The sequence below is a fragment of the Dreissena polymorpha genome, unplaced genomic scaffold (genome assembly GCF_020536995.1).
Source record: "Dreissena polymorpha isolate Duluth1 unplaced genomic scaffold, UMN_Dpol_1.0 chrUn015, whole genome shotgun sequence".
NCBI classification, from domain to species: Eukaryota; Metazoa; Mollusca; class Bivalvia; order Myida; family Dreissenidae; genus Dreissena; species Dreissena polymorpha.
Window position 1 is genome coordinate 246049 of NW_026273329.1, and position 23357 is coordinate 269405.

Sequence of the window (23357 nt, forward strand, 5' to 3'; positions counted from 1 at the left end):
CTCTGACTCCACTGTCACAGAGACGTTACTCGGGAAGTTTACAACTACCGACCCGGATACGGCGTGTTCTGTGAGATCGCCATCCACCACCGTGTATGAGATCAGAAATGTGACGTCACCAGTGAATGTTTCTCAACCAGGTGAATAATCATTAGAAACATTAGTGCTCCGTGTTTTGCATGTGAGCTTTTTTCTCTATTTTTGCACAACTAAAATGATAAGAATTAAGTTTCCTCTTTGCGGAGTATAAAGAATGTCGCTCAGCTCACGAACAATCTCAAATACCAGCTATAACAGAGGGGGTAATCACTTGATAGTAAAAGTGGCGACGATCATGTCGAGACACTTATTTTTTGCCGCTATGGACTTCGCCATCTTGACTATCACGTGATTGCCCCCGCTGATAAAAATACGCACATAGTTCTCTGCAAACTCAGGATTGAGTCGTACTAGCAACTCAAAAAAGCTTTTATGAACACCAATAATTAATAAATAACTAAATAAATAAATAAAATAAAATGAATGAATCAATAAATTAATTAATTAAGAATAACACTATAAGTTGAATCAGATCATTGGCTCAAGTATGTTCAAGTATATTCCTGATACTAAGCTATTATAAATTTACAAAACACTTGCTTATTGGGAGCCATTTACTATTTACGAAAGTATCGCTGTTGAAAGTTGATAAACTCCAGTAGTGTTGTAAAACGGTCACTTCAATGCGCTTTTTTGGGACGTGAGTACGTTACCAAATAGAAGCGCCAAAAAGTTTGTGATAAGGAGAATAAGTGAACTTTTGTCTGACGAAACAATTAGGCATGTGCTTAAAGTATCGTCCTATCTTGTAGATTTATTAATCGCCCCTGATTAGCCTCTCTATACAGGCTAATCAAGGACGACGATTTCCGCTTTAATGGAAGTCAGAATAGTTATATCACTTTTAGGTTGCTTACACGCTGTGCATGAATTGAACATAATACCAGTACAATTTGTTTTTAATATGATACTGAAATTGAAACAAATAAACGCTTCGATCTCTGAAAATCTTCGTATTTCATAAGCAATTGAAAGTATGTGTGACAAGTGTGATTATTTATTGTTTTTTTACGTCTGTTTTTTCGATGAAATACTCCCGTTATGCGCACAAGCAAATGATTTTTTGTTTTGTTTAATTCCTAGAATTTGAAGTCAGGATCTCTAGCACCGTGACTGAAGCTGCCATCGACTTCAACGACCAGGCCGTGCCGTTGACGTTAACGATACGGTGTACTGACGGCAACCCCGTCAACGTCATCACCGGGACTTTCAACGTCAATATCGTTGATGAGGTACGTCTGTAGGATACCGGCGTCCCTGAACTATGACGTCACGCCCGTTCATAACGTCACGATTAATTGCGACGACGGTAACGTCTTTAGCGCGAGAAATTACTACGCAGTGGAGCTGGAAAACAGCGTAAGTAATCCAAGACGAAGAACAGTCTGGCATGTAGGTCTGTCATTGATTGTATAGAGGATATGTGTTGGATCGTTAGAATATCGATTTTAATTAACGAGTGATCATAGAAAAAGATTTTAATGAGTGGTGCAGCATTTTTGTTTATGCTTACAAATGATTATTAGTGTGTTTTGCCATTCCGGACAATATAATTCCCCATTGGGCGCCCCAATGTTTTTTTAAAATGAAGCTCATCCGTATGTTTTATAAACATCAATGCAGAATAGTCGCCCTTAGTAAAATTGCCTTTAAGTGGGGGAAACCAAAGATATCTAAAAATAGTTCCGGTTAAACAATGAAAATTATCAATATCTTTCACTGTTATTTTCACTGTTTGAAACAGTGTAATATCAGTTTTAATTCACTATTATTTTTCTATGGACCATCGGAAAGCAAAGAATAAACTTGGTATACTAATAAAGAGGAAATTACGCCCCGCCCCTTTTCCACCATTGGTCAAGGGTAATTTCACTGTAACTTAAAATGAGACAAAGCTTAATATTGTTATTATAACTAAAATAAGTACACCAAGAATTATCAAGAAATGTGGTTTGAATATTTGGCTTTATGTATGTATGTCGATCCATATTCATATAGTCATTCTGTCTGTCCACACATACTGAAATAACACGTCAAGTACCTAAGATGGTATTACAAGGAAACACATTGTTTTTATTTTGAATTCTTGCAGGTTTAACATAGTTTAGAAAAAAGGTTACACAAACGGAAATAACTCTGAGATGGTACTACAGACCTTTTACAAACATTGTTATACATATTAAACGGGTTTTATTTTGAGTTCTTATACGTTTATCATAGTTTAGAAAATTGAGCATTTATATGGTAATTTTTTGCAAGTGGTTCCTGTAGTTCTTCAAAAACGGTCTTTTTTTTAGTGATGATCAAAAGGTTTCAAACCAAATGAGCCGTTCTCTGAGAAAACGGGTCTTAATTCATTGGCGTACAGTATCGCCCCGGGTAAGCCTGTGAAGTTCGCACAGGCCAGTCGGGAACGACACTTTTCATTGGAATGGTATTTTGTGTTTTAATGTGGTCTCTCCATAGCGAAAAACACAGTTTAAGCGGTAATTCTTGTCCCTGGGATGACACTTCATGCATATTCCTTTAAGGGGCCTTTTCACAGATTTGTGCATGAATTAAAGTTGGCATTAAATTCTCTTTATTGATAAATGTAAATATTGGATCTAAAAAGCTCCAGTAAACACACGAATACAATTAAAGAAAGAAAAAAGTAACCCTCAACTCGGCTCAAACCACTGACCCCTAGAGTAAAACTTACGCTAAGACCACTCGGCCATCCGTGCTCATACAATTAGTGATGTATTTTATACTTTATATAAGCAATCATCGTATAACAAAATATAACGACAACAACAGAACTCTCAAAATTATTCAATCATTTCGCGTTGCAACGCTTTATACTTTCCAGGTTTTTAAATCGTCAAAATATGCATATAGTAATGAAAATTTTAGTGCATGGTAAAATTTAAGTATTACAGTTTCCTGGCGAATATCATAACAACAACGAAAATTTGCGAATCTGAAACATTTTTGTTTAATGTTCTAAGTTTACCATAAAGTAAAAAGGTGCCTTTTAAACCCCGTTTTTTAATCAAACCGGCTCATTTCATTAAATAATTAGTGTTTGTTTCTCTTTCAGCCTTCGGTGTTTGTTAACCTTCCTGCGGTTATTTTACCGTCAATGGCCGAGTCAGTGACGTCTAAAACATTACTTTATACTCTCACAGTATCGGACCTAGGCGGTATGTGTAACTTTGTAGGATTTTAACCCATTTATGCCTAGCGTCTAGATAAAAGGCATTGGCAAACAGCGTAGATCAGATAAGACGCCGCATGATACGGCGTATCATCGGGGTCTGCGCTGTTTGCTTAAAGGAATTTATGTAAGAAATATTCTAAAAATAGAAATAAATATACTAGACATCCCTAATTATGGAAATAAATTGATCAAATTTAGAAGGATGGGAGAGTCTAATAGGCATAAATGGGTTAATTTCACAAACCATTTGCCTTGTGTGGAAATATAGATCCATTCATCGTCGAAATATGCCTTATGTTATAAACTCGGATTTAAGAATTTTAAAGTGACATTATGGGCATATTTCACTGTTGAATTGAGCTGAAACGAATTAACAGGTCAAAAGAGTAAGTTAAAAAATGTGGTTACTGACCAATTATCTGCAACTCATCTTGCTACCGGTTTTTTATAAAAATATATTTTATATTATATATTTTACGTGACCCACCCAGTCCTGTAAGCCGAAATGATCCGTAAACAAAATGGTGTCTTTGTGTCGTATAAACAAATCTGCACTAAAACTAAATTTAGGTTCACATTGTACATGAGTGATCAGTTGTCAAACGAAAGTACGGTTGATATTCAAATGCATTATTTTTCTCTTTCCGGGATATTGTTTTAGTATGTTGATGCTGCATTAACTAATATAAGTGTATATGAAGTGGAAACACCAACAAATAAAGAACGGTTGCGATAGACACCTATAAACTGTTAGATGCCCATAATATCACTTTAAGAATTGATTGGATAAAACTATTGATATTTATATAATAATGTCATTGTTTAAACGACGTCGAGCTTGTGGTTTAGGATTTCTAACTTTATTTGAGTCGCGCTCTGCAAAAATGGGCTTTAATGTATGTGCGTAAAGTGTCGTCCCAGATTAGCATTAGCAGTCCGAACAGGCTAATAATAGACGACGCTATCCCCCTAAACTTGATTTTTGCTAAATAGAGACTTTCTTGAAACGAAAAATATCATAAAAGCGAAAAGTTTCGTCCCATATTAGCCGTGTGTGAACTGCACAGGGTAATCAGGGACGACACTTTACGCACATGCATTTAACCCCTTTTTCACAGAGCACGGCACATATACTTTTAATTTATTCAATTGTAAGGCCAAACAAATTTGATCAAATTGAACATCGTATTAAAAATAATAATTATTGCGCCTTCATGGTCCATTTAGCCCCGCATCCATTTTTTTAAAGCAGAGTTGATTTCTATTATTTTCAATTTGGTAAAGCCTACACATTTTACCACACATACTGTTTAGTTTTCTTAAAACGGATTATAATACAAAATGACAACATCTAAGCTGAATGCGTTTATTAGATGATCAGCAAATACACAATGGCTTTTATTATTTTGCACGTTGCGCTCACCTCTGATGGTATCGCAAATTAAAAACTATTTTATTCTGTATGTGTATGGCGCTCGATCGCTCACATGTTTCGGAAGATTATTCCGTCATACAGTTGCTCAATGCATTGTTACCAAACCAAATACATTCTCTGTTACCAGCCAAAGTGTGCTATTTTAATTTGCTATAACATTTTCTTCGGATTGTTTTCTTCAAATTAAGTTTTAACAAAATGTTGTTTATGTGTAAAAGGATAATTGCGTCTATAGAACATCACGCTTTGTCAACAAAACAAAACGCCTCAAATGAGGATTTGTTAATTTTGGTATTCAAGGGTATAACTATGTTCAAGGAGCTTTTTTCTGTTTATTTTCAGTTCCACCATAAAACTTGAGCGATACTGCACTTGCCGTGGGCATTCTACCTTTGGAGCAAAGTACTGTGACACCGCCGAATACCCGTACGTGACGTCATCATTTACGTCATTGTTTACATTAAGGGTATTTGTTCAATTTGGTGGATTATCGATTTTAATTCACGAGTGATCATTACAAATATTTTTTTTATGATAACGAGTCAATTAAAATCAATTTCCACCGAATGCAACCAATTTTCTTTTCACTTTATGCTTTTTACAAATGATAATATTTGTATAAAACAAACACGCTTTTTTGTAAAAAGTAGTTCCGGTAAAACAATGTAAAAGTCACTAAGATTTGATTGTCAGCGTGTGTTGATCTTATAATGTTAATCAAACGCGATTTAAACGATACATTAAAAAATGGGGTGTGTATGTTTATTTAGTATAGTTTTGTGCATATTTTATAACTTACGAGAGTACTTTAGAGTACCTGAAATACTTTTAAATAAGACTTGAGCCGACAACGACCAATTTAGCAATATTTACATCTTCATGCAGAGTACCTGGTGTACGCCCACAATCCAGGCGGATTCGATTTCGAAAAAATTTCCAGAGCCGTGAACGTCGAGATCACGTGCGGCGACTCCTTGTCCACCGTCAAAAAGACGCTGATTGTGAACATAATCAATACGGTACGTCAAGGGCCTCTTTTCCATCGCTGCAGACAAATAGGAGTGTACATGTTAATGGGGCCTTTTCACGTTTTGGCAATTTGGCAAAGTTGTTTCAGATTCGCATATTTTCGTTTTAATTATGATATGTGTCAGGAAACAGTAAAACTGAACATTTACCATGCTCTAAAATATCCATTATATGCATCTTTTGACGATTTAAAAACCTGAAAATTATCAAACGTTGCAATGCGAAATGATTGAATAATTTGGAGAGTTTTGTTGTCGTTTAATTATGTTAAACTACTAAGTTTGCTTATATTAAGTATAAAATACATCCTTCATGCATACTTGGCAGGATGGCCGAGCGATGTAATTGTTTTTTACTCCAGGACTACAGGTGTCACTTGTTCAAGCCCTGCTTAGGGTCACTTTTTTCTTTTTATGCCCCCCTTCGAAGAAGAGGGGGTATATTGCTTTGCTCATGTCGGTATGTCGGTCTGTCTGTCGGTCGGTCCGTCCACAAGGTGGTTGTCATATGATTACTCAAGAACGCTTGGGCCTAGGATCATGAAACTTCATAGGTAAATTGATCATGACTCGCAGATGACCCCTATTGATTTTTAGGTCACTAGGTCAAAGGTCAAGGTCACGGTGACCCGAAATAGTAAAATGTTTTTTGAATTATAACTCAAGAATGCATACGCGGCGAACAGGGCAAACTCTGAACAATATTACTGAAGCAACTGGTCTGTAATCCTAAATCTATAATTATCAGTCCAATGAAACATCATCCTTTTAGTAAAATACAGTGGATCAGTAAAAATATTATCAGAATATGAGATTTTTTGTATATTGTGTATATTAAATATTGTGTTAATGTTTAATTTTGTTGATTAATATAAATATAAGCTGGACACGGGAGGTAATACACTATTATATCTTTCTTATATACAGGGGAAACAAATGTACTAAATTTAAATTTCATGTTTTATAAATAGAGGAAATTTGTTCATGTCAGTGTGAGATCATTTGTTATTTTTTTTAAACATCATGTAATAAATTACCACACCCCACATTAAACCCCCTCTCATCCCCACCCCCACCCCCCACTCCCCCTACCTCCCCACCCCCCTACCCCCCTATCACCCCCATGTTTGTTTTAAACATCTAATAAATAATCCCACCCCACATTATACCCGCCTGTCACTCCCCCTTACCCCCCTACCCCCTATCCACCATTTTTTTAAAACATCCAATAAATTACCACACCCCACATTATACCCCCCTCTCACTCACCCCTGCCACCCCCCTACCTTCCCCCACTCCCCCAATTTTTTAAACATCTTATAAATTACCCCACCTTACATTATTTGCCCCTCTCACACCCAAAACCCCCACTCCCCCTACCCCCCACCCCCCCACCCCCCCCACCCCCACCCTCCCCTCAATTTTTTTTAAACATCTTATAAATTACCCCACCCCACATTATTACCCCCTCTCAACCCCCACCCCCCTACCCCCACCCCCAATTGTTTTTAAACATCTAATAAATTACCATACCCCACATTATACCCCCCTCGCACTCCCCCTATCCCCCTACCCCCCATCCCCCCACCCCCCAATTTGTTTTAAACATCTAATAAATTACCACACCCCACATTATTACCCCCTCTCAATCCCCACCCCCCTACCACCCCCCATCCGCCCCAATTTTTTTAAACATCTTATAAATTACCACACCCCACATTATACCCTCCTTTCATCCCCCTACCCCCACCCCCCAACTACCCCCACCCTCCCAGATTTTTTTTAAACATCTAATAAATTACCACACCCCATATTATACCTCCCTCTCACTCCCCCTACCCCCAACCCCCCTCAATTTATTTTTTTATATCTAATAAATCACCCCACCCCACATTATTACCCCCTTTCATCCCCCCACCCCCACCCTCCCCCACCCCCCCCACAATTTTTTTTAAACATCTTATTAATTACCACACCCCACATTATACCCCCCTCTCACTCCCCCTTGATCATGACTGGCAGATGGCCCCTATTGATTTTCAGGTCACTAGGCAGGTTTTTTTTTTGGCCCGATTTTATATGTTCCCAATGTCTTATGCGTATTTTATCTCAATTTTAATTCATTTACATTTAACAAAGTATTTTATGATTTTTGTTCTTTTAATTTATTTTTAATTATTATAAAGTGTTATATCAAATTCAGTATTTCCCTAATTAGCGGACTTTTCTTGTGGAAAAAAAGGCTAATGAATAAATTTTCCCAATTTCATGAAAATGCAGATAAAATTCCCAATTCCAAAGCCATGGGCTATCTTCCCAAAAAGTGGGAAAAAAACCTGCTAGGTCAAAGGTCAAGGTCACAGTGACTCGAAATAGTACCATGGTTCCCGGATAATAACTTACATTAGGTCAAATGTCAAGGTCACAGTGACAAAAAACGTATTCACACAATGGCTGCCACTACAACTGATAGCCCATATGGGGGGCATGCATGTTTTATAAACAGCCCTTGTTTCTTTGTAAGTTTCATTCTTTATTTTTTTACTGGAGCTTTAGAGATCCAATGATTACATTTATCAATATAAATCATTTAATCACAAACTTTAAAATTTGCCAAAGTCTGTGAAAATGTCCCTTTAAAGCCTTTCAAAATGTGTCAAATGCTAGGCTGAAGTTGTAAGTCAGGTAAGATATTAAACGCATTTCCATTGGTGAATATTTTAACTGAGGTGTGACTATATTGCAAGGAAGTGTTAATGTTTGTCATTAAATGCTTTTTTTCAATGAGTTGAACGCGGTTGAGCTATTCGTAAATAACTATTATTTAAATAAAAATAATCTACCTGAACCAACACATCTTCTTTGTGAACCTCGATCTGGGTAAACGGGTTTGATGCATGTGCAATAAGTGTCGTCCCAGATTAGCCTGTGCACTCGCACAGACACGGGTTTGATGCATGTGCAATAAGTGTCGTCCCAGATTAGCCTGTGCAATAAGTGTCGTCCCAGATTAGCCTGTGCACTCGCACAATAAGTGTCGTCCCAGATTAGCCTGTGCACTCGCACAGGCTTATTCAGGACAACACTTTCCGCTTTAACAGAGTTTTGTGTTTAAATGAGGTCTACTATGAAAAAAATCCAACTTATGAAACAAGTTGTCACCGATGAGCCTGTGCGGACTGCACAGGCTTATCGGGGTCGAAGCTTTACAGGACTTTCATTTAGGAGAGAAACCTTCAAACGAAAGCTTCCATAAATGTTAAAGCGGAAAGTGTCGTACCTTATAAGCCTGTGCGCGTATGCATTTAGTCCCGTTTTGATATATTTTCGTAGGCACCGGTGATCACTTACCCAGGAGGCTCCAGTGACGTCGCTGAGGATGTTAGCGGAACGTTGACGTTAAAGACGTTGGATTTCGAAACTTTCGATAAGTCTGACGCCACCTGTTCAATGACGAGCGCTGACAGGGGACCATTCGCCGTCACTGGTTAGTACATAATCTCTCGTATTAGTGTAAAGTCATTTTTATTTGTGGGGTATTAATTTTCCTTGATTTCATGGGTCGACCCATTTACGAATTTAACACAAACAAATCGGAAAATGACCGACGCAATTTCCTCGTTTGTTTCCCCAAAAATCATTATTCCACGAATTGCGCTTTTATGGTATTTTTTTGAATTGTTAAAAGGAAGCCTCTTTAGCAAAAATCCAGTTCAGGTGGACAGTCAGTGTCGTCCTTGATTAGCCTGTGGGAACTGCATAGGCTGATCTGAGATTACGCTTTAGCACGTGCATTAAGTCCAGTTTTCGCAGAATGAGACATACATAAGCTCACGCACAGACGTATTTTAGGCAACCAAATCGTGAAGATGGCTGGAGCTCTGGACTTTGAGACAAAGGCGACGTAAAATCTTGACGTCACGTGCACTGACGGCCTTCTTCAAACCACGGATACTTACGTTGTCAAAGTCCAAAACGTCGTTAGTAACGTTGATATTAACGTTTTGAGTAACGTTGATATTTACGTCGTGAGTAACGTTGATATTTACGTCGTGAGTAACGTTGATATTTACGTCGCGATTAATGTTGAAAAAGCGTAAGGTTGATATTTAAGTCGTGAGTAACGGTTATATTTACGTCGTGAGAAGCGTTGATATGTACGTTGTCAGTTACGTTGATATTTACGTCATGAGTTACGTTGATATTTACGTCGTGGGTAACGTTGATATTTACGTCGTGGGAAACGTTGATATTTACGTCGTGAGTAACGTTGATATTTACGTCGTGAGTAACGTTGATATTTACGTCGTGAGTAACATTGATATTTATGTCTTGAGTAGCGTTGATATTTACGTCGCGATTAACGTTGATATTTGCGTCCTTACGAGTGCGCCTTTGTGAGAAAAGTAGTTTAAACGCATGCGCGTAAAATGTTGTCCCGGATTAACATGAGCCTGTGCACGAACGACACTTCAAGCAAATACATTAAGTCCAGTTTCAAAACGAAACCCAATTTATATAATCATTTAAGGGTCCAGAGATAACGAGTTTGCCGACGGCGTCAACCGTGGACGAGTGGCAAACTGCGGAAAAGCAACTCACGACGTTGACGTTAACGGAGGACGCGGCTGACTGCGTTCAGACGTCACCGACGTATTACGAGTTTAACGTCAAATACGAGCCCACCACATAAGCTATCTAAACAGTATATACCTATTGATTTTGGCTCTACTGCATTAAACACCTCAGGCTAATTTAAACGCTATAGAGTTTGTCTTCTGCGTAACTTGGTGTCTCTGGGACTGGGGATCAAAAGAAAGATTCCACAGTGGTATTCGAACCCATGACCTCCTAGTCGCTAGGCGGACACGATATACATTACGCCACGTCAATCTATACATACAGGATAGGCCTACATTTTTCTTTTATCTTTAGAAATATTGATGAACATCATTTAAGTATAAACAGTATATTTATGTCGTCAGTTTACGTTATAAGTACTACCTTTCAGTAATTATCATATTCTTGCATCTAGTGACGTCATTCAAGTTCTACTTATTTAAACACCTTCTTTAAAGTCATATCCACTATTTTCAGTATTTATAATATTAAAATCGCCAAAAGACAAAGTTGAAGTATTTTTATAGAACAGAATAGGACAGTTTATTTGATGTAAGCATCAGTAACTTGCATGTACAAAAACAAACATGCGTTTGCAGATAATATAAAACATACATCAGTTTGAAGACATGCCAGTAAAAATATACAATAAATAAACATGTTTTCTTGAGAATGTCCCATATTTATGACGTCATTACGACTGCACGATTTCTTTCAGTATGGGTGATCTACTCCGTCAGCGAGGCGGTGGCGGGGCGGTCGCTTAGCTACGACACGAACCCCTCCTACAACCTGCACATTCAGTGCAGCGACGCCGCGGGGGTCAAAGGGGCGGAGAAGATTTTCACCGTCCATATTAACGATAACAAAGCGCCGACGATCGACAACCTTAGCAGTAACCCGAACAACATATGCTTGTTTAAGGACGCCTTGCGATAATTCTTTAGCGTTATTTTGATACTTTTAAAATAAATTATAGTATTGCTTATATAGTATTATATCAACTTTGATCCATCTTTGTATTGCGCAATATGTCTTTTTGTTTGCCAAACGACGTTACTTTACTGTATAACGTTGACGTCACTTTTTGTGTTTATGCTTCGAATCATACTACTGATGAAAGCTATGGCCGAAACATGATTTATGTGAAAGATATCCAAAAAAAACGTGTTTGTTTAAATAAAAACGTATTTATGAAATTTATTGATTTAATAAAATTCCTTAAGTCTCCCGCTATAACGTCTAACGCTTTGTTTTAATTAAAATCTTTTAAACAGCTTTGTGTGCCTTATAAGATATGGTAGTCACGTGACAAAAAAGATGGTGACGTCCATGCCGAGACAGGTATTTTTCGCCGTTTTATACCCTTTAATACTTGTATTAATTGTTTAAATGCCGCTCACTTTCCTACCATATGAGCAAGAGAGCAGGAGCTGTAATTTTGTGACCCGCTAAGACATTTCGCAGCGTAAAGTCGATGTATAGCGCGAATATTAATACGTTATACACGCTTATCCATTTCTTGCCGATATGGCTGGAAAGTGAGGGACATTTAAACAATTAACAAAAGTAATTAATGGTATACTACGGAATCCGGATAGTGCCATCTATAATCTGTCATCAAAGGCGACACTAGACACACGAAGTGATACACGATATTTTGCGCGACAGTCTCGGTGACGCACGATATATTTAACACGATATATCGCGTTTGTGTAGGTAGTCCAGAAGTCAATATATCGTGTTAAATATATCGTGCGTCGCCGCGACTGTCGCGCGAACTATCGTACGTCGCCGCGACTGTCGCGAAAAATATCGTGCGTCGCCGCGACTGTCGCGAAAAATATGTTACGTTGCCGAGACTGTCGCAAAAAATATCGTGCGTCGCCGCGACTGTCGCGAAAAATATCGTGCATCGCTTCGTGTATCGTGTTCAAAGGGCGACAGTAAACACACGAAGCGATACACGATATTTTGCGCGTCAGTCACGGCGACGCACAATATATGTACTGTTCAACGGATTCCGTAGTATACGACATCGTAAATTACATGTCTCGGCATGAACGTCGCCATCATGTTTGTCACGTGATTATCCCTCTGCCTATATGACTAACATTTTATATTTGTACAAGCAAAATATGTTAAAATTTCTTACAACAAATTCTTTAAGAAAATTTACATATCAAACACATAAGATTTCCCCAATGAGCTTTGTTTATTTTAACCATGAGATTTCCTGTTTTACATAATTTAACAGACATTGTCTTTAATGATCCTCGCTCTAGAAAGTGTCTCAATGCATGTGCGTTAAGTGTTTTCCCGGAAAAGCCTGTGCAGTCCGCACAGCTTTATAAGGGACGACACTTTGCGCTGGCACCGGATTTGAAATTCTTTAAACGAAAAACACAATAACAGCGGAAAGTGTCGTCCTTGATTAGCCTGTGTGGAGGACTAGTTTTATAGAATCAACCTTATTTTGGATCACGATGCCATTGAGTTGCTTAAAGAATCTTCAAACTTTTTTTATTAAGTGCTGTCTTCAAACGATTTTACCTGTCGTCATAGGGTCGCCTATTACAAAACTAAGCCTCGTCGCAAAAGACTTCAGCGCTACCGACACCGTGTTTACCGCTACCGGAAGTGACGTGGAAAACGATAACGTCATCTACGGTATGCTGTCATGTACCCCGAATGCCACGTGTTCATTCATCATGTCTCCGAGTAGGTTGTTCAGTAGACATTTCACGCGGAGTGAATCATTTACGCGGTCATGAAGTGTATAAGGTTTCCGCCCTGTTATGGAAACGTCTCATGTTTGATCTAAGAGTGTGCTTAAGATTTAATAACCATAATAAGTGATTCGATTTAAAAATAAGCTTTTGGAGAATACAAGTTAACATAACTGCACTGAATAATGTATCACAAAAAGCCATTCACTGTAAAAGTGTTTTGAATTTTATTATTTTTTTAATGAGTTCGTGGGTTGACCAATTTATTTTCGTCACCACACAATTTCGTCATAAAAAAAGAATTTTTCGATAGCACATAAATTCTGTAATTTTTGAATTTGAAAAAATGCGTTCAACACAGTGACGCAATTTAATCTCTTTTTTTCCCAAATCCATAATCTACGGAAAGTGTCTATAAAAAGGTAATTTATTGAAGTATACACGAATTTTCAATTACAACGGCGGTACTCTATAGTCTCCGCCACCTGAAGTTTGCTTAAATTGTTTTCTTTACTTTTGTGTGGTTCGGTAAAATTTGAAAATGCATTGTAGTAATATTCATTATATTGCGTACAACTATCTTCATTTGCATATCTTAAAAACAGATGATATTTGCCGCATCAATCTTCAATTAATTAATGATAGCTTGTGTACAAGCATAATCTATTGCGCACTTCTAGATGGAGACATAGTAACGAATGCGGATCTTCATTCGTACCCTAACAACTCGTTCCAACTCTCGGTTGTGGCAACAGACAAGTATAGCAAGAATCCGACTCCGTACACCGTCATTGTGGAAATAACTGGTCAGTACATTGAGACAACTGGGTAAGTGTTGGATAAATTAATTTAGCGAGGATAACAAAACCGAAATCACAAACATTGGCGACGTAAATGTTAACGTATCCGTATCAGACACAGTTACCGGATATATTCTAGTTTTGTCAATGTTTCTCCGCCTTTGAAAAAAAAGCAGATGGAAAAATTAAACCAAAACGCGAACACCCACAACTGACGAAAGGAAACAAATCAAATCGACGACAATATTCGTAAGTGTTTTCGCTGTTTATGTGATGGTATTTAATTTTGTCAATGCATGTGAAATGTACCATTTAATGTCGAGATTAGTCTTATAGCTACGAATCGCTCCGACCAGTTTCGCAATAAAATATTCCTTTCTGTCATTGTTTGCCTTGATTATTGGAGATAATAGGATATGAGCTTTGTTAAAACTGACACTGCACTTTATGACAGCAATATGTACTTCTTTTAGCGCAGTTGATAAACACCTTTAACAACACGTTAACTTTTTGGATCAAGTTATGTATGTAAATGAGATGTTGCGCAAGAAATCTATGTTTAAGAAAGCGTACCATTCATTGTAAAATAATAGATATACTCAAATAGTATTCAAATATTATTAGTCGTTGGAGTTTTGACAAGGGCGGGTATTTTTCATTATTTCACATTTCTCCCCGACCGGTTCCAGCAATAGCAACTTAAAGTTAATGCATTGGATATCAAGAAATGTTGTTCCCTCGATATTTTAAGATACGATCGTTAGATCGTAAGCAGTATTAGCTTATTTTTGTTCTGTAAATAATTATAATTCATTTGACATATTTTTACAAACTTATCGGAAAATGAGCGACGCAAATTCTTGTTTTTCTCCAAAATGAAAAATACACGAATTAACGTGCCCACGAAACAGGCATTTTTGAAAACCACTGAATGTCATGCCGGCAAATATAAACGACTGTGAAGTATTCTACAGTTTATGTGCGAACTATATTTTACCTCACAAAAAGACCCTAGTTTGGAGTCTTATACAAATAAAACCGCTCATAAATCGCGTAGATATTAATAACGTATATCGGCTCTCTTACAGTCTTTTAAGGCTCTCAGCGCTTTGATTTCTTTTCAGCGGGCGAAATTCGCGCCAAGTCCGTGATTAATTTCGAAAAGGTCAACAAACTCTCGTACGAGGTCGTGATTTACGCCTACGGCGGCTTCGGCAATTCCACGACCGAGACTTTGACGCTGCTCATCAGTGACGTCAACGAGAAACCGGAATTCACAACAACGACTTGGACGATCACGAAAAACGACGAAGGCGGGGTAAGGAGCTACTTGCAGCGTGCGAATGCGTCGAGTGTAGAAATGTCACGCTTATTTTATGTCTTGGGTTGTCACGTGATGTGTGTGCGTCCGTTCGCGTTTTGATTGTGTCACTATTACGAGTGTCAGTTATTACACGTGCGTCCCTTTTGAAAATGCCTTGTGTGGGTTATTAATTGACCACTCAGAGGCGTCGGAGCTGGGGCGTCAGGGGTGGTGGCCGCCGACCCAATATTTTCTGCAAAAATCAAATTTCGGCAAAGACCTTTTTCATTTTTTCATTTCAATACCCGTATATTTGAAAATATCTTTACCACGAAGCAAGGTAATCACGCTTTCGCGGTTATGACATGTGTATTGTTGATTGTCATCACCCGCCCGCGGTAGTGTACGTGTCAATTATTGTGTTAATTGATCGGTCTCTTTTATAACGATAATCCCTTTATTCTTGAGTAATTAAACCTGAGAATCTTAAATTGTCGGTATGACCTACGCCTTTGCTTCTTTTTATTAATAAAAAGGAAAGAGTGACATAAAACAAATGTGCCGATAGCCAATAGTCCTTAATTTGCACAAAATTAAAGATACCTCAAGATACCTGAATTAAGTGTAATAATTCAAAGTAAATCGATAATTCTAAGAAACTTATTTAATGTTTTTTACCACTTGTATGTGTCATTTCAATATGTCTACTCCAAACCAACCAACGAATTTCAAATTTCAAAAACGGAATTTTTCGTGCAAAAAATCCCGAAAAACGTTCTTTCAACCCACATGATCCGTATTGTTGTATCGCCTGCTACAAAGTACAAACTGCGACATACAGAGATCACTTCTCCATCGTCTGTCTGTCTGTCGCAACTTTTGTAATTCAGAATATGCCTGCAATAGACGTGTATAAGGTCAGGTAGTAGGCATAAAAACGCACCAGAATGTGCCATTTGATGCTAAAATTTGAAAATAATTCCCTGACCCCCACTAACGGGAGGGCAATACACCCTCCCATACCCACCCCCTCCACCGCCCCAATGTCAAATTGCTTCCGACGCCCCTGCCACTCGCCAGCTGTCAATCAAACTCACGTAATAATCAATCATATTTCGTTTATTGCGGCCACACGGTCCGTCAAACAAAGACTGTCGGAGTAATGGAATAAGCGTTTTATGAAAACACAACTTAGTGGGAGGAGCGATCGCTTATTTGGCGACTGGTCAATTGTCATAAATGCATCGTTTGTGATTAATGTCTTTTTAGAAATGCCCCATATGAATGTGAAATGTTGACATGTGTGCAATGTAAATCGTCACGTTAACATGATTGCATTTTTCTGGAGCTTTATAGATCCTATGTTTGCATTAATCAATATAAAGCATTTACCGGTAATGACAAACTTTAATACATGTAAAAAATCTGTGAAAAGAAACCTTTAAAAGTCTCCAAGGTACTTTTAAGTATACTACAATGTATTCGGAGTACGGAAAATATACTAAAAAGTATTACGACGTATGACCGGGGGTGCCTTTAAGCGTATTAACCGAACTCGGGGTTCACTGTAGTACACTTACGAGTACCCGGGGTACTTTCAAGTAGTACCTGAGCCGACAACGACCAATTTATCTTAAATGACCGTTAACGTTGTAAACAACTTGAGCTCTTCAATTTGTAGCCTGGAGAGCAGATAAGCTGTCCGGACTTTAAGAACGACATCTAGGGCGAAGATGTGGGCGATGTCCACACGTACAAGATGTCGTGCCCTTGGGGCCGTGGCGTCTTCGTCATGGAACCCCTAACCGGCTGCGTTACCATGACCAAGGAATGGGACCTGGATGCGGCTAACAAGCGTCTGGGGAAGGAGACTGTTGTGTGCACTTTGACGGCCACCGACCTCCGTGGACTGACGACCACCGCCACGGTGCGTCTGATGTAGACGATGAAAATCATCGTAATATTGATACCCTTTTCTGCATTACAAAAACACATGTGTTTGAGCGAAATATAATAATCAAAGTGTCTTATTTTTTTAATTATATTCAGATAAAATTGATGTAAATGATTACGTATACGTTGCCGTAAGCGATTACCTTTTAAATCACGTATTCGATGACACACATGATGACGAAGGCAATGGTATATATTATGACCTTATATGATAATGTAGGCGATTAAAGGCTGGTGATAAAGGTGAAACGTAGGGGATGAAGTTACCTATAATTTGAAATGGCAAATAATAATGAAAAGAGCCGGTGTTTGTGATTAATGTCATGCACTGATTCTTAAGACCACCGACACGATGAGTTCGAGAAAGACCATTGCATAGATTATTAATATGAATTAAATTGATCAATTTGTTTTAAAAACTCAATTTAATGACGTCATGTGCCGTAGGCTGGGGACAAACGCAAGTATGAAAAATTTATGACGTCACAAAGAAAAATATATGTAAAATGCGTCAACATTGCATTTTAGTCACGATGAGACTGACGTAGATGATGTCGTCTTACTTAAATAAAAGTGGAAGGTTGCCGTGGTTGATGACATTAAATTTGAGGGAAATGAATCACGATTTTGTTGACAAACATCTAGTTTATCGACCTCCCCGCAGAGATTTTACTGGAACCAGCATAGCTAGACCAGATCCCTGACTTTATAACCAACCACGTGATGATTGCCTAACCACGTGGTCCAATAATTGTACCGCTGTTATTGTTTTAAATTTAGGTATTTTTTTACAATTATTAACCTAAACTTCTATACTATTTTTCTAAATATATATATAAACGATCTTACTTTTCATAATATAATACTTAAGCAAAAAAATAACATGCTACAAATTCTGGTAGGATTTCCATGTGATGAAAGAAATTGTATGTAAGGAACGACAACTCTGCGTGGAGATTGCTAGTTTATTTCATGATGCCATACTTGGATTACTTTCAAACAATTGTGCTTTTATTAAGTTTTTTTCTAAATTTTAGTTCAACATAAAGATCAAGGAAGAGGACGACAACAAACCCTTCCTGTCGCAGACCTCCTACGTGTACTGCGCGACTGTGGGTTCAACTTCCGGTACGCTGGGTCAGGTGACCTCAACAGACAATGACGTCCTTGACGCGCATACGACCAAGAAATATGAGTTTGTCGGTACGAGCTATTTAGTTACTTTGATTGCTATTATTAAAAAGTCATATTTTTTACATCTGAGGTTTACGAGGTATTTATTCCTCATTTTATTCTGAAGATTGACATTAACAAATATTTTTCACACATATTTGAATTGCGAGCTACTAACCTATTTTTCACAAATAATATTTTCCACATATTGGTTAAGAAACCAAGAAATACTACTTCGTAGTTTGTATTGACGAGCCATTAAGCTTCGTAAAATCCAAATATTCACAAATGAAACATTAATTGTTCACACATATTTGGTATACATTGTAATTCTAATTATTATATTCTGACCCCTATAAGTGGTTAATAGATTTTGTTTGTTTCCTTGTTTGTTCACAGGAAGTGGACCCTTCTCCGCATATTGGACCGGAGGTCTGACATACGGGGATTTGAGCTCATATGCAAAAGGCACTAAATTTGAAACCACCCTCAGAGTTACAGGTAAGAAACACTCATAACGCCACATGTTTATGTATAACATTTAAAGCCTCGCTCTGGGAGAAAAGGGACTTAATCCATGTCAATCCAGTCTAGACTCAAAGTTTCGTTCCTTACAAGCCTAGCGTACTGCAGGTGAATCTGGAACGACATTTTAAGCACATGCATTAATCCTTTTTTTCCCACAGTGCCGGTCATTGATTATAATCATGTATGCACATAAATTATTATTAGTTTGTGAGAGTTTTCTGAACATGTGACCCTCTTAATATACAAATCATTTAATAACTGGATGAGGACTACTATCCAAACGAACCATCGAAGTTGAGAGTTTTTTTTTGCCTACAACTTAGGCGTCGTTGTATCCACTGACCCGCACGCTCCTATTTGTTCGCGTTGATAGCTCGTTATTTTACTATTTGAATGAGCTTGTATACATAAGCTTCGTTCTGGAAAAAAGGGCTTAACGCTTGTGCGTAAAGTGTCGCCTCATTTTAGTCTATGCAAAATCTAATCAGGGACGACACTTTTCGAACTGCATATGTGAATCTAGGACGAGACTACGCACATGTATTTAGCCCTATTTTGCAAGAACGAGGCTCAGTTTCTATACTTCTTCTGTGTCAGATTCCGCCGGCCACTACCACGAATCTCCTGTCACAATTTTCATCTGCGACCCACCGCCACCAGCGCCATCAAGTCCCAACAGCGCCAGGGGCGCATCGTCGGCAACTTCCGGCGGCATTGACAACTTCCTGTATTGGCTGATACCGGCGCTGCTCCTTCTGGCGTTCATGGCGGGGCTGGCCGTGTATCTCATTCGGCGATGCATCCAAGGCGGCCGATGGTAACATTATTTGAGTCGCGTTCTGAGAAAACTTGGCATAATGCATGTACGTAAAGTGTCGTCCCAGATTAGCCTGTGCAGTCCGAACAGGCTATTCAGGGACGACATTTTCCGCCTAAATTGGATTTTTGCTAACAAAAGACTTCATTTCAAAGAAAAATGTCATAAAAGCGGAAAGTGTGGTCCCTGATTAGTCTGTGCGGACTGCACAGGCTAATCTGGGACGACACTTTACGTATATGCATTATGCCCAGTTTTCTCATTAACTCATTTAACAGTATCGACATTGCTATCCCTGTTAAATCCCAACTCGGAGACGGACAGATAGACATTCCTACATTTTATTGAGACTTAAAGAACAGTGCATCGTCTTGATGCTTAATTGAGACTTAAAGAACAGTGCATCGTCTTGATGCTTAATTGAGACTTAAAGAACAGTGCATCGTCTTGATGCTTAATTGAGACTTAAAGAACAGTGCATCGTCTTGATGCTTTATTGAGACTTAAAGAACAGTGCATCGTCTTGATGCTTAATTGAGACTTAAAGAACAGTGCATCGTCTTGATGCTTAATTGAGACTTAAAGAACAGTGCATCGTCTTGATGCTTAATTGAGACTTAAAAAACAGTGCATCGTCTTGATGCTTAATTGAGACTTAAAGAACAGTGTACTGACTTGATGCTTAAATGAGACTTAAAGAACAGTGCACCGTCTTGATGCTTAATTGAGACTTAAAGAACAGTGCATCGTCTTGATGCTTAATTGAGACTTAAAGAACAGTGCATCGTCTTGATGCCTAATTGAGACTTAAAGAACAGTGCATCGTCTTGATGCTTAATTGAGACTTAAAGAACAGGGCATCGTCTGGATGCTTAATTGAGACTTAAAGAACAGTGCATCGTCTTGATGCTTAATTGAGACTTAAAGAACAGTGCATCGTCTTGATGCTTAATTGAGACTTAAAGAACAGTGCATCGTCTTGATGCTTAATTGAGACTTAAAGAACAGTGCATCGTCTTGATGCTTAATTGAGACTTAAAGAACAGTGCATCGTCTTGATGCTTAAATAAATACACTATTTTCTTGTAGGTAAATAGGTATAACAACATTTAATTTTGAAACATACAATAGTCAAGTAAGGATATAAATCCAAATGAACATATTCGATGACTTGAACACGTAATTTGTAACAATTTATAAAACAATACTTTTAAAGATCGTATTGCTTATAACAAAAAGGTTCTTTGATATGTTTGCATTCAAGTATGCGTTATCCACATCTCTAGTTTTGGCTATACCCAGGAATGGGACTCTATTGTGTCTCAGTTTGCGTTCGATGCAACAAGAGCTTATCAAAAGATTTAATTAAATTGTCTCGAGTCGGCAACGCTTTCACTTAGCGTATTAGGACAAATCAGTTAAATTAAATAATCATGATCAAACTCCTTTAATGTTTAAAGCTATTTTATTTAGTGTTATTATTTTCCCTTTTCCGTTCAGCATCATTCCTGATATTGAACACTCTATAATATCCATAACCGAAATTTGAGAGGAGGTATACTCGTAGTTTATCGAAGTCATTTCTTCGAGCGGTCTGTTAGTCGGCACACTATGTAATTAGTTTGCATTATAATTGTATCGTCATAATCAATAACCATTTGCACTATTTTAATGATAATTATATTAATCTACTTGCTATAAGTTGGGATAGCCGTTATTATTGCATGTGCGTAGAGTGTCGTCCCTGATTAGCATGTGCAGTCCGCTTCTAGGCTTATCAGGGACGACACTTAAAGCCTAGACTGGGTTTTCATTAAGAAGAGATTTTCTTTTAACACAAACATATTAAATAAAAGCGGAAAACATCGTCCCTGATATGGCTATGCGGAGTGTATAGACTAATCTGGGGCGACACTTTGCCGACATGAATGAAGTCCCTTTAAAATAAAATAACAATAACAGTATTCTTATTGTTTTGAAAATTATGACCCGGCGTTTGTGTTTTTTCGCTCAGCGGTTCCTGTTACCAGTCGCGCGCCGTAAAGACGATCCGGCCCGACCGGCCGCTTTAAGACCCAGGGAGAGGCCAGACACGAGTGATCACCGCCAGGGAAGTCGATGAGCGTCAGGCGGTCTACCGCAAGCCCCCCTCAACATCAACGCCACCACCTCCACCACCTCCACCGACCGAAAAAGGAACAATCGCTCCATGCGATCTTCCTATTGTTCAGTATGTTTTGTTCTTTCTTAATAATACGTAAGCATCGGGCATACATTTTCCTGTATTTTGTGGCTAAACCGATTTACGATTTTAACACAAACACATCGGAAAATGGAAGGCGCAAAGTCATCTATTTTTCCAAAATGAGAAATTAACGAATGTATGTGTCCACGAAAATATCCCTCTTTTGAAAAACAACAACAACAACATTTTATGCTCGCGAAAAAATATGATCTTACAGTATATGGGTGATATAATTCATTTGTACTGATATAACTTATTTAGTCCCAGCAACAAAACATTTTGTGCAAACATCTCTGTACGTAGAGTTCTTTATTACCTTATTTTTCATACTAAACGCCCCGCATATGGTACCCTCCCCCTCAAAAAAAACAACAACAACCAAGTTTTTACCAAACGTCAAAATAAAAATCCTTGTTTAGTAGTCTTACTGAAAATTGGTCTGCGTTATATAAAAAAAATTTATTTTTAGTATCAACTAATTGTCAAACGTTTATTAATAGTAACGTTTTTCTATTTTTAGCTACCACGCACGTGATGTGGGGAACCTAGGTGATATGTACCCGAAGTATTGAGATCCGTAAACAGCGATCTCCGTGACTTTTCGTGAATCTTCGGAATGTTATCTTCAGACTATTTTAGAGACAATTCCATGACTTTTCGAAAAGCTTCGGAATATTTAAAAAAACAATTTCAAGCCAATCAAGTATTTATTCAAACCGGATCGTTAAGCGTTTAATTTCCAATGTTTAATAATATATTTTGGGTTTATTGAATGCTTATGTCGAATAAAAGTAAACACAAGAGGTTTTGCTTAATATTTGTAAATGACAGCGAGCAAAATATAATTGATGAGTTTCTTCTTGCTTTAGATCCGTACTCTTAAGAATGATGTATTTTGATTTTATGTCGTTTTACAAGAGTGGAGTGTTAAAGTAGGTGCATCATAATGCTGTTTAAACATTAGAAAACTGTAATTTTGCAATTTGTTTTCCGCGCAAAAAGCACAAAGAGCTCATTGTAGTCTTGCTGAATTATTACATATCTCTAAAAACACCTTTAATACAGCAAACCGCTGTGAAAGACTTATTTGTACTCTCTTACTCGTAGATAATTGAATTTTTGAAAAAAAGTCATTAAATTTGCTTACAAATATGTTTTCAATTGTCTTAACTTACCATACGTGCAAGAACAAACTGGATTACAAAATATTGCATTACATGGTTTTCGAGCCCGGGACCTCTGGCAGCAAAATATAATGCGCTATAATTGTGCCACGCAGGCGTTCGTTTTTATGAACGAACATTAACCCAGTTATGCCTAGCGTCTAGAAAAAAGGCCTTTGCAAACAGCGTTAACCCAAATGAGACGCCGCATGATGCGGCGTCTTATCAGGCTCTGCGCTGTTTGCTTAAAGGAATATCTGTA

At 38.0% G+C, this 23357-nt stretch overlaps 1 protein-coding gene across 2 annotated transcripts; it reads left to right on the forward strand.

Moving 5' to 3' along the window:
* Positions 1-1204: 1204 nt before the first annotated feature.
* On the forward strand, positions 1205-22733 carry LOC127863555 (uncharacterized). Of its 2 annotated transcripts, XM_052403116.1 has the most exons (15): positions 1205-1458; positions 3182-3284; positions 5079-5162; positions 5622-5755; positions 9098-9251; positions 9617-9744; positions 10296-10469; positions 11103-11279; positions 15038-15231; positions 16898-17143; positions 18207-18372; positions 18742-18843; positions 19468-19687; positions 21702-21917; positions 22453-22733. In XM_052403116.1, exons 10-14 carry the CDS (start codon positions 16976-16978, stop codon positions 21757-21759), a joined length of 714 nt encoding a protein of 237 aa, XP_052259076.1. In that variant the 5' UTR covers positions 1205-1458; positions 3182-3284; positions 5079-5162; positions 5622-5755; positions 9098-9251; positions 9617-9744; positions 10296-10469; positions 11103-11279; positions 15038-15231; positions 16898-16975; the 3' UTR covers positions 21760-21917; positions 22453-22733. The 2 variants fall into 2 exon arrangements, with proteins under 2 accessions (XP_052259076.1, XP_052259077.1); XM_052403117.1 differs by lacking the exons at positions 1205-1458; positions 3182-3284; positions 5079-5162; ... (3 more) ...; positions 10296-10469; positions 11103-11279 and adding an exon at positions 13037-13054.
* Positions 22734-23357: the final 624 nt, after the last annotated feature.